At 42.3% G+C, this 18,986-nt stretch overlaps 1 protein-coding gene across 1 annotated transcript; it reads left to right on the forward strand.

Annotated features, from left to right (window-relative positions):
* The first annotated feature begins 17,503 nt into the window (after positions 1 to 17,503).
* On the forward strand, positions 17,504 to 18,124 carry LOC138903158 (uncharacterized). The gene has a single exon (XM_070191080.1). It carries the CDS (start codon positions 17,504 to 17,506, stop codon positions 18,122 to 18,124), a length of 621 nt encoding a protein of 206 aa, XP_070047181.1.
* The last annotated feature ends 862 nt before the right edge of the window (positions 18,125 to 18,986 follow it).

Here is an 18,986-nt window from a genome sequence, read left to right on the forward strand (position 1 = left end):
CAGTTCCGACTTCCATCCAAACTCTAAGGCTTAAACTCACAGCTAGGGACTAAGTGTCCCAAAACTCCCCGAATTCCATAACCAAACACTCCGGCAAATCCCAAAAGCATAAACAAATATGGGGAAAGTATATATTAGGGGATCGGGGCTCAAATTCTCAAAACGTCCGGCCGGATCGTTACATCCTCCCCCTCTTAAAATAATCGTTCGTCCTCGAATGAGTATAAAGACATACCTGAAACTGTGAAACGATGAGGGTACTGGCTGCGCATATCCTGCTCGGCCTCCCAAGTCACCTCCTCGACCGGCTGACCCCTCCACTGGACCTCTACTGAAGCAATATTCTTTGACCTGAGCTTTTTAACCTACCTGTCCAAAATGGCTACTGGCTCCCCAACATAAGATAGATCTTTTTCCAACTGGACTGAGCTGAAATCCAATACATAAGTCGGATCACCGTGATACTTCCAGAGCATAGACACGTGGAATACCGGGTGAACTCCTGCTAGGCTGGGAGGCAAGGCAAGCTCATAAGCAACCTCCCCAACTCGCCGCAATATCTCAAAAAGACCAATGAACCTCGGGCTCAGCTTGCCCTTCTTCCCAAACCTTATGACACCCTTCATAGGTGATACCCGAAGCAAGAACCGGTCACCCACCATAAATGCCAAATCACGAACCTTACGATCTGCATAACTCTTCTTCCTGGACTGGGCTGTGCGAAGTCTCTCCTAAATCACCTTCACCTTATCCAGGGCATCCTGGACCAAATCTGTACCCAACAATCGGGCCTCGCCCGGCTCAAACCATCCCACAGGGGACCGACACCGCCTACCATACAAAGCCTCATACGGTGCCATCTGAATGCTGGACTGATAACTGTTGTTGTAAGCGAACTCTGCAAGTGGCAAATATTGGTCCCATGACCCTCCGAACTACATCACACATGCATGGAGCATATCCTCAAGAATCTGAATCGTGCGCTTGGACTGCCCGTCCGTCTGAGGGTGAAAGGTTGTGCTCAGCTCTACCCTAGTACGCAACTCCTGTTGTACGGCTCTCCAAAACCGAGATATGAATTATGTACCTCTGTCTGAAATGATGGATACTGGAATACCATGAAGGTGGACAATCTCTCTGATATAAATCTCAGACAATCTCCTCTAAGAGTATGTAGTCAACACCGGAAAGAAATGGGCTGACTTGGTCAGCCGATCCACGATAACCCAAATAGTATCGAACTTCCTCAAAGTACGAGGAAGTCCAACCACAAAGTCCATGGTGATCCGCTCCTACTTCTACTCTGGGATCTCTAACCTCTGAAGTAATCCACCTGGTCTCTGATGCTCATATTTAACCTGCTAACAGTTGAGACACTTGGCCACAAACCCAACTATATCATTTTTCATTCTTCTCCACCAATAGTGCTGCCTCAAGTCCTGGTACATCTTCGCGGTACTCGGATGAATGGAGTACCGCGAGCTATGGGCCTCCTCGATAATCAACTCCCGAAGCCCATCTACATTGGGCACACAGATCCGGCCATGCATCCTCATCACACCGTCATCACCAATAGTCACATCTCTGGTATCACCTCACCGAACCCTGTCCTGAAGAACTAGAAGATAAGGATCATCATACTGGCGCTCCCTGATACGGTCATAAAGAGAAGACCGAGCAACCACACAAGCTAATACCCGGCTAGGCTCTGAAATATCCAATCTCACGAACTGACTGGCTAAGGCCTGAACATCCAAGTCTAAGGGCCTCTCAGCTGCCGGAAGATATGCCAAGATCCCCAAACTCTCTGCCCGGCGACTCAAGGCATCGGCCACTACATTGGCCTTCCCTGGGTGGTATAATATAGTGATATCATAGTCTTTAAGTAGCTCCAACCACCTCCGCTGACGCAAATTAAGGTCCTTCTGCCTGGACTAGTACTGCAAACTCTGGTGATCAGTGTAAATCTCACAGGGAACACCGTACAAATAATGGCGCCAGATCTTTAGGGCGTGAACAATAGCTGCTAACTCGAGATCATGAACCGGATAATTCTTCTCATGCACCTTCAAATGTCTAGACGCGTAGGCAATCACCCTACCCTCCTGCATCAATACCGCTCTGAGGCCAATCCTCGAGGCATCACAATAGACAGTGTAGGACCCCGAACCTGTAGGCAATACTAATACTGGGGCTGTAGTCAAAGCTGTCTTGAGCTTCTGAAAGCTCTGCTCACACTCCTTGGTCCACCTGAACGGAGCACCCTTCTGGGTCAACCTGGTCATAGGTGCTGCAATGGATTAAAATCCCTCCACAAAGCGACGGTAATATCCCGCCAAACCAAGGAAACTACGGATCTCCGTAGCTAATGACGGTCTAGGCCAACTTTGCACTGCCTCCATCTTCTTCGGATCTACCTTGATCTCATCATAAGACACTATGTGACCCAAGAATGCCACTGAATCAAGCCAGAATTCACACTTAGAAAATTTTGCATATAACCTCTTCTCCCTTAAGGTTTGAAGCACGGTCCTCAGGTGCTGCTCATGATCTTCCCGAGACCGGGAATATACCAGGATGTCGTCAATAAACACAATGACGAAAGAATCAAGATAAGGCCGGAATACACTATGCATCAAATGCATAAATGTTGCTAGTGCATTGGTCAGCCCAAATGACATGACAAAAAACTCATGGTGACCATATCTGGTCCTAAAAGTAGTCTTCGGGATATTTGTTTCTCGAATCTTCAACTGATGATAGCCAGAACGCAAGTCAATCTTGGAAAACAACCTGGTACCCTGTAACTGGTCAAATAAGTCATCAATATGAGGCAATGGGTACCTGTTCTTCATTGTAACCTTGTTCAACTGCCGATAATCAATACACATACGCATAGAACCATCCTTCTTCTTTACAAATATGACCGGAGCACCCCAAGGTGACACACTGGGCCGAATGAAACCCTTATCAAGCAACTCCTGCAACTGCTCCTTCAACTCCTTTAATTCAGGAGGAGCCATACGATATAGAGGAATAGAGATGGGTTGAGTGCCCGACAACAAATCAATGCCAAAATCAATATCTCTGGCGGGCGGCATGCCAGGAAGATCAGCTGGAAACACATCTGGGAACTCCCTCACTACTGGAACTAACTCAACTGTAGGGGTATCAATACTGACATCTCTCACATAGGCCAAATACGTATCACACCACTTCTCAACCATTCGCTGAGCCTTAAGAAATGAAATGACCCTGCAAGGAGTATACTCTAAGGTACCTCTCCACTCTAATCTCGGCAAACCTGGCATAGTCGCGTCACGGTCTTAGTGTGATAATCAAGAATAGCATAATGGGGCGACAACCAGTCCATGCCCAAGATAACATCAAAATCTATCATACTGAGAAATAACAAATCGGCTCTGGTCTCAAACCTACTAAGAGCAATCAAACATGACCGATATACGCGGTCCACAATGAGAGAATCTCCCACGGGAGTAGTTACATAAACAGGGGAACTCAAAGAATATTGAGATATCCCTAAATATGGAGCAAAATAAGAAGATACATATGAGTACGTAGAGCCTGGGCCAAATAATACCGATGCATCCCTATGAAAGACAAGGACAATCCCTGTGATGACTAAATTTGAAGCAACGACCTCTGATCAGGCTGGAAGGGTATAGTACCTGGTCTGGCCTCCCCCTCTAGGGTGACCTCGACCTCCCCGACCTCCACCTCAATCTGGTCTAGGAGGTGGGGAAGTAGCTGGTGCTGGAAGAATGGCCGGAGGACCCGGTAGAGCACGTGGAGGCTGATAAGTCTGTGGAGGTGCACCCCTCCTGGCTCTGAGGCAATCTCTAACTAGGTGACGAGATTCACCACACTCAAAACAACCTCTTGGAGGACGCGACGACTGAGACTAACTTAGAACTGGCCTGCTGGACTGGCTGGTAATAGCACCTCGAGTAGGAGGCATACTGGATACTGGCGGCGCATAATAGGGCTCCTGAGGTCTAGGAGGAGCTAGGACACCACTGGCTGCTGGAAGAGCTGAATGAACAGGGCGACTCACAAAACCCATACCATAGCGTGTTGTCGGTGCACGAGCTCCTGATTAATGACCAGTTTCTCGAGACCTCTTGACCTCTCTCTCCTCTCTGTCCCGGGCGAACATTCCCTCTACTCTCCTGGCAATGCTCAGTGCCTGCTGATAAGTGATGTCCATCTCCAACTCCCTGGCCATACTGGTCCGAATACTTTGGTAGAGTCCCTCAATGAAGCGACTAACCCTCTCTCTGACTGTAGCAACCAGAGCCGGTGCATGGCGAGTTAACCCACTAAAACGGACTGCATACTCCGACACAGTTATAGAACCCTGACGCAACTGCTGGAACTCTACGCGCCAAGCATCCCTGAGGCTCTGAGGAACATACTTACGCATCTAAAAACTGAGTCCAAGTGAGTGAGGTTGCCTCGTCCGGACTACTCAGCTTATAGGCACGCCACCACTGATATGTTGCTCCCCTCAGCTGGAAAGAGGTGAAAGAAACCCCACTCGTCTCCACAATGCCCATAGTACGGAGAATATGATGACACTCCTCAATAAAACCTAGAGCATCATCTGAAGCTAGTCCGCTGAAAGTAGGTGGGTGGTACTTCTTGTACCTCTCAATTTTGAGCTGCTCTGCCTCAGAAGCAGCTACCCTGATCTCATGCTGAACCGGAGCCACTAGGGGCATAGGAATATACTCTGGGGCCTGATCAACCTAGACCCTCTTCTCAGGGGTGCGGGCTGCGGGAGTCTGTGCCCCTCCCCCGGCCTGAGATGTAGCGGGAGCTATCAGAAATTGTCCAACCTGAGCCAGAGTGCTGAACATGCTCAAGAACTGAGCTAAAGTCTCCTGGAGGGCTGGAGTAGCAATAAGGATCTATGTCGCTGGCCCTCCAGCTGGAGCTGCTGGGGGCTCCTCTGACGCAGCTCTCGCATGTGCTCGGGTTGAACCGCGTGGTCTTCCTCTACCCCGACCCCGGCCTCTGGCGGCTCTAGCAGGGGGCTCGGGTGCCTGATCACCGGTCTTTTCATTGCGAGTCCTCAAAATCTATGAAAAAGAATAGAATAGAATCTTACAAAAAATTTTGGTGTCAATAACTCGCACGACGAGGAAATCAAAGAAATATGATTGTTCTTAACAGTTACATAGCCTCCCGAAGATAAGTACATACGTCTCCGCACCGATCCGCGAGACTCTAATAAACCGGCTTATGACTCGTGACTCCTACGAACCTAGTGCTCTGATACCCACTTGTCACGACCCAAATTATACATCCGTAAGGGGTCGTGATGGCACTTAGTCTTTACGACTAGGTAAGCCTAATATTTCAAAAAATATAAAGAAAACACAATATTTTAAAGATAAATAACATATTATAAATAGCCAAGAGTAGCACCACTCGGCATATACAAAATAGTTTCCCAAGACCCGGAATATCATTAAGTCACAAGCTACTATAATCTATGTAGCTCTATATAAAAGTCTGAAGATAATAAGGAAAGTCTCTAGACGAGGGAGTAGAAGGGGACTCCGAAGATCTGCGGACGCAAGCAGAAGTACCTTGAAGTCTCCTAGAATCAGCAGCACGCACTAACCCCAAGGCTAATAGCTCGTATCTGGATCTGCACACGAAAACATGTGCATGAAAGGGTATGAGTACACCACAATGGTACCCAATAAGTGCTAAGCCTAACCTCGGTCGAGTAGTGATGAGGTCAGGTCAAGGCCATACCGGAGTAAATATAATAAATTAAAAAGTAAAAGATATAATTAGAATTTACGGTAACACAGTTAAAGAAAATCTCGAAAATATAACAGTTAAGGGAGCCCTCGACTCAAAATAAGGTAAACATAGTGGGAAATCTCTTGGGATACCGTCCCGTAGTTTCAAATAAATATGCAGTACAAGGGGATCTCCCAAAATACGTCCGTAGTCCCAAAGTAAATATGCAGTGCTGGGGGATCTCCCGGTATTCGTCCGTAGTCCCAAAGAAAATATGCAATACATGGGGATCTCCCGGAATACGTCCGTAGTCTCAAAGTAAATATGCAGTGCTGGGGGATCTCCCGGAATACATCTGTAGTCCCAAAGTAAATATGCAACGCAAGATGAAATGACAGGTATGACATCGAGTTATACAGTTTATACTGGACATAGATAAGGCAAATAAGGACTTAGCTAAACATGACGCACAGAATGTCAATTAGGCAGTTAAAACACGTAAGCATGCTTTTCTAGTCTAAACTACATAATTAAACATATTAGTACAACTTAATAAGAGAAGCAATTTATGATTTAAAAAGGTTAAACAGGATTTTTGCAATAATAGCCCGTGTACGTACTCGTCACCTCACGTACACGGCGCCCACACACCAAATAATATCAAATATCCTAGGGGGAAGTCCCCAACACAAGGTTAGGCAAGCCACTTACCTTGAACCACTCAAATCAACTCGATATCATGTTCTTGCCACGAGTAGTCGACTCCAAATTGCCCGAATCTATTCAAAACAGTACAAGACCATCAATACGCGCTAATGGAATGAATCCCACAAGAAAAACTACAAAATTAGGCCAAAACCCAAAATTGGCTCAAACCCGGCCCCCAGGCCCATGTCTCGAAACCCGACAAAATCCACGAAACAAGAAAGCTCATTCACTCACGAGTCTAACTATATCAAATTTACTAAAATCCGACACCAAATGGTCCTCCAATCCACAATTCAAACTAACTTCGAATTTCCACCTTAAATACATATTAACTAGGTGGGAAAACACATAGCAAGGCAAGATTATTGACAAAAAATAAGCACAAGGAACTTACCTCAAGAATGCCTCAAAAATGCTCTCAAACATTGCCATAACCCGATTTTGCAAAGCCAAAAATGATAAAAATCGCGAAGCCCTTCAGTTTTAATCACTACCCAGGTATTTCCGCACTTGCATAACCTGGGTTCGCACCTGTGGGTGCGCTTGTGCGGAAAACGTGCGCACATGCGCAACTCACTTTCCCTCTCTGCCTTCTCACCTGCGACGAAAGGGCCACACCTGCGCACTCGCGCCTGCGGACGTCCCTTCTGCTTCTGCGCATCTTGCGCATTTGCGGGCATCGCAGATGCTGAACTTCCTCGCACATGTGACCCCAGGCCAACTCTCAACTTCTCGCATCTGCGCTCCCATGTTCGTATGTGCGGCTCGGGCACCTGCGGTCTATTTTTCGTAGGTGCAAAACACCAGAACCAGCAAAGGCACCAGATTTTCCTAAGTCCAAATTTCTTCCCGTTAAGCATCCGAAACACACCCGAAGCCCCTAGGACCTCAACCAAACATGCCAACCAATCCTAAAACACCATACGAACTTAGTCGAGCCTTCAAACCATATCGAACAATACCAAAATCATGAATTAAGCACGAATTCAAGCCTAAGAATTTAAAATTTTCCAAATTCTACAAACGATGCCGAACCACATCAATTTAGTCCGAATGACCTCAAATTTTACACACATGTCACAAATGACACTACGAACCTACATCCACTTTCGGAATTCCATTCCGAGCTCGATATCAAAATTTCTATTATCGGCCGAAATCGCCGAAAAACTAACTTTCGCCAATTCAAGCCTAAATCTACTACAAACCTCCAAAACACATTTCGGACACGCTCCTAACCCCAAAATCACTCAACGAAGCTAATGGAGTCGACGGAATTCCATTCCGGATCCGTCTTCACATAGTTCCGACTACCGTCCAAACTCTAAGGCTTAAACTTACAACTAGGGACTAAGTGTCCCAAAACTCCCCGAATTCCATAACCAAACAGTCCGGCAAATCCCAAAAGCAGAAACAAATATGGGGAAAGCATATATTACGGGATCGGGGATCAAATTCTCAAAACGACCGGCCGGGTCGTTACAGTCACCTAACATGTGCATCACCTAAACAGCAAACGCATAACACAAAATTCAGGGTTTCATACCCCCTAGCACTAAGATTAGAAGAGTTACTTGCCTCGAACAAGCTGAGTCCAATATCAAGCAAGCTAAACAATGCTCCTGAAATTCCATTCTGCGCATATCAACATCCAAATGGCTCGAATCTAGTTACAGTTAATTTGATTCAGTCAACACAAATTATAGAAATTAATTCCATATCAAAATATTAATTATCCCACAAAAAATCAGAAATTACACTCAAATATTGCCAGTAGGGCCCACGTCTCGTAACTTAACAAAAGTTATAAAATAAACTCACATTCAACCACAAGTCCAACCATGTCAAATTTACCAAATTCCGACAACAACTCGACCTTCAAATCCCTTAATCTCATTTTCACAACCCTAGGCACAAATCCTCTAATTACATCTCAGAAACACGTAATCTAGGCGGAATAATCAATGATAATTCAATATTATCGACTAACAATGATCACAAGTGACTTACCTCAAGGTTTCTCATGAATTCTCTCTAACATTGCCCCAAAACTGTGTTTGGAATGTCCAAAATGACAAAAATGTCGGACCCTTCTGTTTTTGTTGCCTGCCCAGCGTTTCCGCTTCTGCGGAGTACTTAACCGCATCGGCAGTTTCGCAGATGCGAGGTCCTCCCCGCTTCTGCGGACAAAAGATCTTCTTCTGTGGCCTCGCATTTGCGGAACCCAAGCCGCTTCTGCGATGAGGCCCCTCCCCTTTCACTTTCGCTTCTACGATCAACTCGTCGCAGGTGCCAGTCCGCTTTTGCGGTCCTGCGTGCGCACCTGCGACCCCTGCCCTTGCCAAGCCAATTCTGCTCCTGCGCAAACAAACTCGCTTATGCGAGCTCATTTACGCAGGTTTGATTGCATCAGTAGGCATCATCAAGTTTCAATTGTTCTAAGTCCAAATTTGATCCGTTAACCATCTGAAACTCATCTGAGGCCCACGGGAACTCAACCAAATACACCAACAAGTCCTAAAACATCATACGAACTTAGTCGAACCTTTAAATCATATCAAACAACGCTAAAATCACGAATCATACCCCAATTCAAACTTAATGAAACTAAGAATTTTCAACTTCTACATTTGATGCCGGAACTTATCAAATCAAGTCCGATTGACCTCAAATTTTGCACACAAGTCATAAATGACATAACGGACGTATTCCAACTTCTAGAATTAGATTCTGACCCCGATATCAAAAAGTCAAATCCCCGGTCAAACTTCCAAACTTACATTTTTATTTTAGCCAATTCAAGCCTAATTTAACTATGGACTTTCAAATAATTTTTCGGACACGCTCCCAAGTCCAAAATCACTATACGGAGCTATTGGAATCATCAAAACTCTATTCTGGGATCGTTTACATATAGTCAACATTCGGTCAACTATTTCAACTTAAGCTTTAACCCTTGGAACTAAGTATTCCAATTCATTCCAAAACCTCTCCGGACCCGATCCAATTACCACGGCAAATTACATAACAACTGTAAAGTATAAATTGAGTAGTAAATGGAGGAACAGGGTTATAATACTCAAAATTACCAGCCGGGTCGTTACAATATTTCACCCAAACATCAACAGTAATGGTAGTATTTGTTTGGACATTCTAAAAGAACAATGGAACCTTGCTCTTACTGTATCCAAGGTAAAGTATTGCACACTTCTTGGCTTTCTTAAGCTTCCGCTTTATGCATACATTTTGGTGATGATTATACCGAAATTAATATATATATGGATAAAAATAAATAAATATAAAAATTCTTAACGGATTAACGGTCCGACAAGAAAATTGAATAATCCACCCCAAACCGATGAGCCGTTAATAATAAAATTTCAATCCGTTCACCACCCGTTAATCCGATAACCCGATACCAATAAGCCATTAAGCCACTTTTGCGGTTCAGTTTTCGGTTTCGGTTCGATTTTGAGTATTTCATTATATGAGATAATAATATGTTATGTTTCTATATCTGTCCTTACATACTTTGCAGATGATGTTCTTGGTATTTGGTGTATTGTCTTATTAAAGATTTTATTAACAAATTTACCAAAACACCCAGCACTGCATGCTGCTAAGATCTCAAGCCAGTTAAATATGATAGAAATTGAGCCTTTTCAGCCAATTGAAAAGCTTTAACTTCAAAACTCCTCTGCAATGCACATCTTGAACAATTTGCTTTGTGATGAAGTAAAAGTCATACTTTGTATTTTGGAATACCCTTTAATTTCTCTTGCACCAAACATAATACACCACGACAATCATAGTCGTTCTAAACACTTCAGCCTCAAAAGATTTTTCTTTAACACATTCTTCATAAGACTAATGCCGACATCAAAATAATTATACTAAATATCTTGGATATCTAATCTAGACCATAGACATTCTATCAATTTTTTTTATAAAGTTTCTACACGTGAGACTTTCTTTCTTTATTCACAAACTTAACAAATAGGTGATTTAATAACGATAACTATTCATAATACTCATAGCCACATTTTTCAATGCGTCGTAAAACTTCTTCTGCAAGTGTCAGTTTCATTTAGACGTCGCATCTCCAACTATCACATATCGTCTTAATTACTTGTAAATCATATTCAGATAAGTATGTTATTATTAAGGTTAAAAAAAATATACACTCATTAAGAGTGCGTTCTCTGCTTGACAAAATTATAAAGAAAATTACTCGACATATTTATGAAATACTTCATATATGTGCGATTGTGCGTACAAAAAGTTTAGGAGAAGAAGAACGAAAAGCATTTTGATTATTTGTTTAAGGTTGGCTAGTTTTAACATAATTAATGAAGGATAGCTATTCACTATAATTTAAATTTTTTAATGTAATAATAACTTCAAAGCAAAAAAAAAGTTAATTAACGAACCTACAAAGAAAAATCTCTAAGTGATTGACATTTTAAACAGATTCAAAATTTTAAAAGTCAAAACACAACAAATCAATAGGATGTTGATTATGTACAATCAGCTACTATTACATTTGTAGGAAATGCACAATTATATTAATAGAAGTACAAATTAATAACTTAACTAAAAGTACAAAACAATCAAAAGAATTCTGAAAAAAGACTATAAATTTCTTTAAAAGAGTAGTCGAAAAATATCAAGATCGGATGATAAATATATATGACATACGCAATAAACTTATCAAAGGGAAAATAGAGAGATTATTGATCTTCCACATCTAGATATGCTTCTTGCAGCACTTTGATTAAATTGGCTATTAGATGAATATTTAGTGAGATGTTAGAAGATATTCTGCACATTAAGAATGGTACTTCTACTTTAGTTTATGCCCATTATGTGTTTTCTCAAAGAAATCATGTAAGGAAGTTTCAAACTGATTCTACGAATAATAAAGTTGGTCTGCCACAGCGAAGCATGTCGACATCTCAAGGACTTACCCTGCATATTCATAAAAAAAGAATCAAAAGTTTTTAAAAACCAAAATACCACTGGCAATAACTTGGAACTAAATACACACAAAAGAATTTTAACATGAGTTAACTTGAATACGCTGAGTTTAAAGAAGTTTTATTTTATTAGGTCATCCAAAAGATATCTATAGGTAACACTCCAAAAAAGTGGGATTCTGTAACCTAATAAAAGTGATCTAATTATATTAAAAATCTTTCTATTTGATCTAATACTCCGTATAATTTAAAACCCTTTTAACATTTTATTTAATGGTCCTTCAAGAGGTTTGAATTTGTGAGGTTCTTTTTAATCTTTAAAATCTGCGTACTTAGAGAAGAAACTTTTTGATGTGAGAAGAATTAAGGTTGATTGATTTTTAACTTCGCTTTTTTCCTAATGATTAAACAACCCATGAATGCAATATATTAAAATTACTATCAAACTAATACAATAGTACTAATTCAAGCATAAACGAATTGTAATTCTGCATGAAGTATTATTATAGCCAGGGGCGGATCTACCTTATGAGGTAGGGGTGTCACGCCACCCTCTCGCTTCCGTAAAAGTTTTACTATATGTGTAAGATAGCTGTGAGAAAACGATTATATTATTAGAGTAGCACCCGAAAATCACAAAGTAGTCTTGGGTGCCACGGGTTCAGCGCCCACTCTAAAGGCTTTAGTGACCTCACGTATGCGAGTTCGAATCCTACTGTAGCGTCTTCTTTGTTTCTACCTTTAATTCTACTTATTAAGATTTCTTTGTTCTTAGTTTATTTAGCTCTAGGGCGCACCTTTTCTTCCCTTTTTCCCTTCACTTTCTTGTCCTCCCTTTCTTCCTTTTTATTTGCTAATATGTCTTCTTCATTTTTTAATTTCTTTATACAACCCTCTGTTTCTATCATCATACCTTAGTTCGTTAGCCACTTTTTTCGATAGGCAATTTAGATTGATTTTAATTAGCATATAATCTCTCTTCTTAATGACACGAAATTTGTTTATATATTGGAGTATAATTTGAACAATATCTTTTATTGAATTTTTAAAAAAATAAATTGGCTTGAGCAATAGTTGTTTTGAGTTTATTATCATAGATTAAATGTTAAAGATTTTGCTTTGAAAATAATTGTCTTATAACATGACAATTAATATGAAAATATTAACCCAAGAATAATAAAGGTAAATTAATTTAGTCAAATTAAGAATATGCAGTAATCAAGCTACTCTTTAAGCAAATATTTTAGTTAGAGGCGCACTTTCATAAAATTTTATTTTTTATTTATAATTTTTTTATAATATATTTGAATTTGCTTTGTGAGTGAAAGACCTAATTCGAATTAACCAAACACTAACCGAATTTACCATTTTTCCTATTCGATCTTTGTAGCTAGTAGTAGGTATATTATATGTGTAAAATAGTGGCACCCGCAACCTTCAAATTCTGGATCCGCCTCTGTTATTTATAACGGTGTATGGCATACCTGAATGGACGAAGATACAATAGTAGAAATTTTCAAGACTTAAGCGGAGCAATGCATATTCCTAGCATTAAAGCAACACCAAATAAAGTTTATTTCTTAATTAAAAGTACTAAACCATAACAATCCACGAGTAGGAAAAATATTTTATCTTAACTCTACGTTTAATACTGATAAAATCTAAAATTCAAAAAAATTATTTTCGTCACGACCCAAAATCCCACCATAGGCGTCGTGATAGAACTTAGTCTCTAAGACTAGGTAAGTCGATTACAATTACATTTTGAGCCATTTGTTTTTACATATAATGTAATAAAAGTGTCAAAATCAGAAGCGGAAACAAATATAACAACCTCCCAAGACTGGTAATATTGAGTCACGAACTCTAACTGAATACATACAATGATCTCAAGGATCGAATATACAATACTGTTCGAATAAGAGTTGACAGTACAAAAAAATGGAAAGACTCCAAGGGACTGCGACGACCAAGCAGCTCTACCTTGAATTCTTGCGATCAACACACTAATTCTGCCCGAGTCCGATATCTCCAATACCTGGCTCTACACAAAAATATGCATAAGTGTAGTATGAGTACACCACAGTCGGTACCCAGTAAGTATCAAGACTAACCTCAGTGGAGTAGTGACGAGGTATAGTCAAGACACTCACTAGTCAAATAACCTGTGCAAAATAGTAGTATATAATAGTACTGAAAAATAACTAGCAGTGATAGCAATAAAAATCAACCAGTGATATAAACAGCAAGCAACAAGAACACCATAATTATTTCTCAAACGAATAAGGAACACAAGTACAACCAATTAAACAAGTTCTTGATATATAAATCTTTCACATATAATCCTTTCGAATAAATACCTTCCGAATATATTTCTTTCATTTCATAATCATAAGACACGGGTCTCAGCCCACTTTTATATTATCGTAACACGGGTCTCGACCCACTTTCATATTTTCATAGCACCTTGTGCCTATATTTCTATCAAAACCGCACGGACAACTCACGTGCCAATAATACAACTCATCATATTTTCCCAGCACCTCGTGCCCATATTTCTTTCATAACCACACGGACAACTCACGTGCCAATAATATAATTATTATATTTCCCTGGTACCTCGTGCCTGCATTTTATTTGACATTTGCACGGACAGTTCATGTGTCAATAACATAATTATTTTATTTCCCTGGCACCTCGTGCCCATATTTCATATCACATCTACACGGACAGTTCACGCGCCAATAACATAATCCTCCAGGCAATAGCCACAAGCTCACAATTTCAACATAGATCAGACTATTATCAAGTTTACCGAAACAACAAGATAAGTTGCACAAGATATAAAATAAACACAAGGAAAATCACAACATCAATAAAAATTTCAATGCAATAACCCCAAATCATCACATAAAAATTACCAACACAATAATCCCACATCATCACATATCATCCCTTACAATAGCTACCATTATCTCTCATATAGCCACCCTTATCACTCCTATAATAGCCTCCATTATCCCTCCTCCATGACAATATCAATAGCCACCCTTATCGCTCCTAAAATAGCCTCCCTTATCGCTTCGTTTAATAGCCTGTAATGACCCGGTCAGTCGTTTTGAGAATTAGAGCCCCAATCCCCTAATATCTGCTTTCCCCACATTTGTTTCTGCTTTTGGGATTTTGCTGGAGTGATTGGTTATGGAATTCGGGGATTTTTGGAACACTTAGTCCCTAGTTGTGAGTTTAAGCCTTAAAACTGTAGTCGGAACTGTATGAAGACGGATACGGAATGGAATTTTGTCGACTCTGTTAGCTCCGTTGAGTGATTTTGAGCTTAGGAGCGCGTCCGGAATGTGTGTTGGAGGTCTGTAGTAGATTTAGTCTTGAATTGGCGAATGTTAGTTTTTCGGTCGATAATGAAAATTTTGATATCGAGCTCGTAATGGAATTCCGAAAGTGGTTGTAGGTTCGTAGTGTTATTTGTGACCTGTGTGTAAAATTTGAGGTCATTCAGACTAGATTTGATGTTGTTCGGCGTCATTTGTAGAATTTGGAAGATTCTAAATTCTTAGGCTTGAATTCGTGCTTAATTCATGATTTTGGTGTTGTTCTATGTGGTTTAAAGGCTCGACTAAGTTCGTATGGTATTATAGAATTGGTTGGTAGGTTTGGTTGACGTCCCGGGGGCTTCGGGTGTGTTTCGGATGCTTAACGGAATGGAATTTGGACTTGGGAAAAATCTGGTGCCTTTGCTGGTTCTGGTGTTTCGCACCTGCGGAAGGGAGGCCGCAGGTGCGAGAGCTGCAGGTGCGGAGGGAGTGCGCAGATGCGGAACTGGTGGGGCTGGTGATGGAGTACAGGTACGCATGGGAAGCTCGCAGATGCGGAAATGGGATTGTCAAGCTGGGCTCGCAGGTGCGGCTGGTTGTCTGCAGAAGCGGAACCGCAGATGCGGCCCAGGGGTCGCAGGTGCGGACCCAGCCCAAGTAAGTGGCTTTCGCACCTGCGATAGGTTTTTCCGCAGGTGCGTGACCGCAGGTGCGGTCCTAGGTCCGCAGGTGCGGAAATCGTTGGGTTGAAGAGGCAGATTCGAGGGTTCATTCCTCATTTTTCACCAATTCGAATTTTAGCTCGGGGGAAGGCGATTTTGCAAGGGTTTTGAAGAGGAAATCAGTGGGTAACAATTCTTAACTCTAATGGGTTTTGAATGGGAATTTGACGTCGGATTTAGATGATTTTTGTTCGAGTGAACTCGTGAGTGAATGGGTGTTCATAATTTATAATTTTTACCCGATTCTGAGCCGTGGGCCCGGGGAGACCTTTTGGGTATTTTCCTAATTTCACGTTTTAGCTTCGAATTAATTAATTAAATTAGTTATTTGTAGTTATATTTACATTATGCAGATAATTTGAATAGATTCGGGCCATTTGGAGTCGGATACTCGTGGCAAGAACGTGATATCAAGTTGATTTGAGCGGTCGAGGTAAGTGGCTTGCTTAACCTTGTGTTGGGGACCTAGGATGTTTGATATTAATTGATGTGTGGGCACCGTGTACGTGAGGTGACGAGTACGTATACAGGCTATTATTGCAAAAATCCCATTTTATTTTTTTCCTTTCTAAATCATAAACTGTTTTTCCCTTATTAAATTGCACTAATACGTTTAATTGTTTAGCTTAGATTAGAGAAGTATGCTTACGTGTTTTAACTGCCTATTTGACATTTTATGCATCATGCTTAGTTAAGTCCCTATTTTCCTTATCCGTGTTCAGTGTAAATTGTATAACTCGATGACATACATGTCATTTCATCTTGTCTTGCATATTTAAATTGGGACTACGGAACTGACCTCGTCACTACTCGACCGAGGTTAGGCTTGGCACTTACTGGGTACCATTGTGGTGTACTCTTGCCCTTTCCTGCACATATTTTCGTATGCAGATCCACTTGCGAGCTATCAGCTTCGGGGTTAGTGCATGTTGCTGATTCTAGGAAACTTTCAGGTACTTCTTCTTGCGTCCGCAAATCCTCGGATTCCCCTTCTACTCCCTCGCCTAGAAACTTTCTTTATTATCTTTAGACTTTTGTATAGAGTTACATAGATTATAGCAGCTTGTGACTTAGTGATATTCCGGGTCTTGGGAAATTATTTTATATATGCCGAGTGGTACTACTTTTGGTTATTCACAATATGTTGTTTATCTTTAAAATGTTATATTTTCTTTACATTCTTCATAATATTAGGCTTATCTAGTCGTAAAGACTAGGTGTCATCACGACACCTTACGGAGGGTTAATTTGAGTCGTGACAAGTTGGTATCAGAGCACTAGGTTCATAGGAGTCGCGAGTCACAAGCCGGTTTATTAGAGTCTCGCGGATCGGTACGGAGATGTCCGTACTTATCTTCGGGAGGCTATGTATCTGTTAAGAACAATCATATTCCTTTGATTTCCTTATCGTGCAAGTTATTGACATCAAAATTCTAAAACTCTATTCTATTCTTTCTCACAGATGGTGAGGACTCGTACCGGGAGGACCGACGATCAGGCACCCGAGCCCCCTGTCAGAGCCGCCAGAGGCTGGGGTCGGGGTAGAGAACGACCACGCGGTGCAGCCCGAGCACCTGTGAGAGCTGCGTTAGAGGAGCCCCCAGTAGCTCCAGCTAGAGGGGTGACACCGGAGATCCCTATTGCTACTCCAGCCCTCTAGGAGACTTTAGCTCAGTTCTTGAGCATGTTCAGCACTCTAGCTCGGGATGGAATATTTCTTATTGCTCCCACTACATCTCAGGACGGGGGAGGGGTACAGACTCCCGCAGCTCGCACTCCTGAGCAGATGATCCAGGTTGATCAGGCCCTAGAGTATATTCCTATGCCCCCAGTGGCTCCGATTCAGCATGAGACCAGGGTAGCTGGTTCTGAGGCAGAGCAGCTCAGACTTGAGAGGTACAAGAAATACCAGCCACCTACTTTCAGCGGACTAGCTTTAGATGATGCTCTAGGTTTTCTTGAGGAGTGTCATCGTATGCTCTGCACTATGTGCATTGTGGAGACGAGTGGGGTTTCTTTCACCTCTTTCCAGTTGAGGGGAGCGGCATATCAGTGGTGGTGTGCCTATGAGCTGAGTAGTTTGGACGAGGCAGCCTCACTCACTTGGACTCAGTTTTCAGATATGTTCTTGCATGAGTATGTTCCTCAGAGCTTCAGGGATTCTTGGCACGTAGAGTTTGAGCAGCTGCGTCAGGGTGCTATGACTGGGTCGGAGTATGCAGTCCATTTCAGTGAGTTAGATCGTCATGCATCGCCTCTGGTTGCTACAGTCAGAGACAGGGTTCGTCGCTTCATTGAGGGACTCCACCCCAGTATTCGGACCAGTATGGCCAGGGAGTTGGAGATGGACATCACTTATCAGCAGGCAGTGAGCCTTGCCAAGAGAGTGGAGGGCATGTTCTCCCGAGAAAGAGAGGAGAGAGAGGCCAAGAGGTCTCGAGAGACTGATCATTATTCAGGATCTTGTGCACCAGCAGCACGCCATGGCAGGGGTTTTGTGAATCGCCCTATTCATTCAGCTCCTCCAGCAGCCAGCGGTGTTCCAGCTCCTCCTAGTCCTCATGAGCCCTATTATGCACCGCCAGTATCTAGTATGCCTTTTGTTTGAGGTGCTATTACCAGCCAGTTCAGCAGGCTAGGTCTGAGTCAGTCTCAGCCGCCGCGTCTCCGAGGGGTTGTTTTGAGTGTGGTGACACTCGTCACATGGTTAGAGATTTCCCCAAAGCTAGGAAGAGTGCACCTCCATAGACTTATCATCCTCTGCGTGCTACACCGGGTCCTCCGGCCATTCTTCCAGCCCCATCTTCCACCCCACATCCTCAGCCAGCTCGAGGTAGAGGTCGGGGAGGTCGGGGAGGTCGAGGTTGCCCTAGAGGGGGAGTCCAGGCCAGGTACTATGACTTTCCAGCCCATTTAGAGGTCGTTGCTTCAGATTCAGTATCGTCCCTATCTGTCATAGGGATGCATCAGTATTATTTGACCCAGGCTCTACGTATTCATATGTGTCTTCTTATTTTGCTCCACATTTGGGGATATCTCGGGATTCTTTGAGTTCCCATGTTTATGTATCTACTCCTGTGGGAGATTCTCTCGTTGTGAACTGCGTATATCGGTCGTGTTTGATTGCTCTTAGTGGTTTTGAGACCAGAGCCGATTTGTTATTACTCAGTAAGGTAGATTTTGATGTTATCTTGGGCATGGACTGTTGTCGCCCCATTATGCTATTCTTAATTGTCACGCTAAGACCGTGACGTTGGCTATGCCAGGCTTGCCGATATTAGAGTGGAGAGGTACCTTAGAGTATACTCCTCGCAGGGTCATTTCATTTCTTAAGGCTCAGTGAATGGTTAAGAAGGGGTGTGATGCGTATTTGGCCTATGTGAGAGATGTCAGTATTGATAACCCTACAGTTGAGTCAGTCCCAGTAGTGAGGGACTTCCCTGATGTGTTTCTAGTTGATCTTCCGGGTA

This window comes from Nicotiana tomentosiformis, chromosome 12 (assembly GCF_000390325.3).
Source record: "Nicotiana tomentosiformis chromosome 12, ASM39032v3, whole genome shotgun sequence".
NCBI lineage: Eukaryota > Viridiplantae > Streptophyta > Magnoliopsida > Solanales > Solanaceae > Nicotiana > Nicotiana tomentosiformis.

Bases quoted from the DNA above. Each gene is read 5' to 3' on its own strand.
- LOC138903158 (XM_070191080.1), top strand. From the start codon at position 17,504: ATGTGCATTGTGGAGACGAGTGGGGTTTCTTTCACCTCTTTCCAGTTG.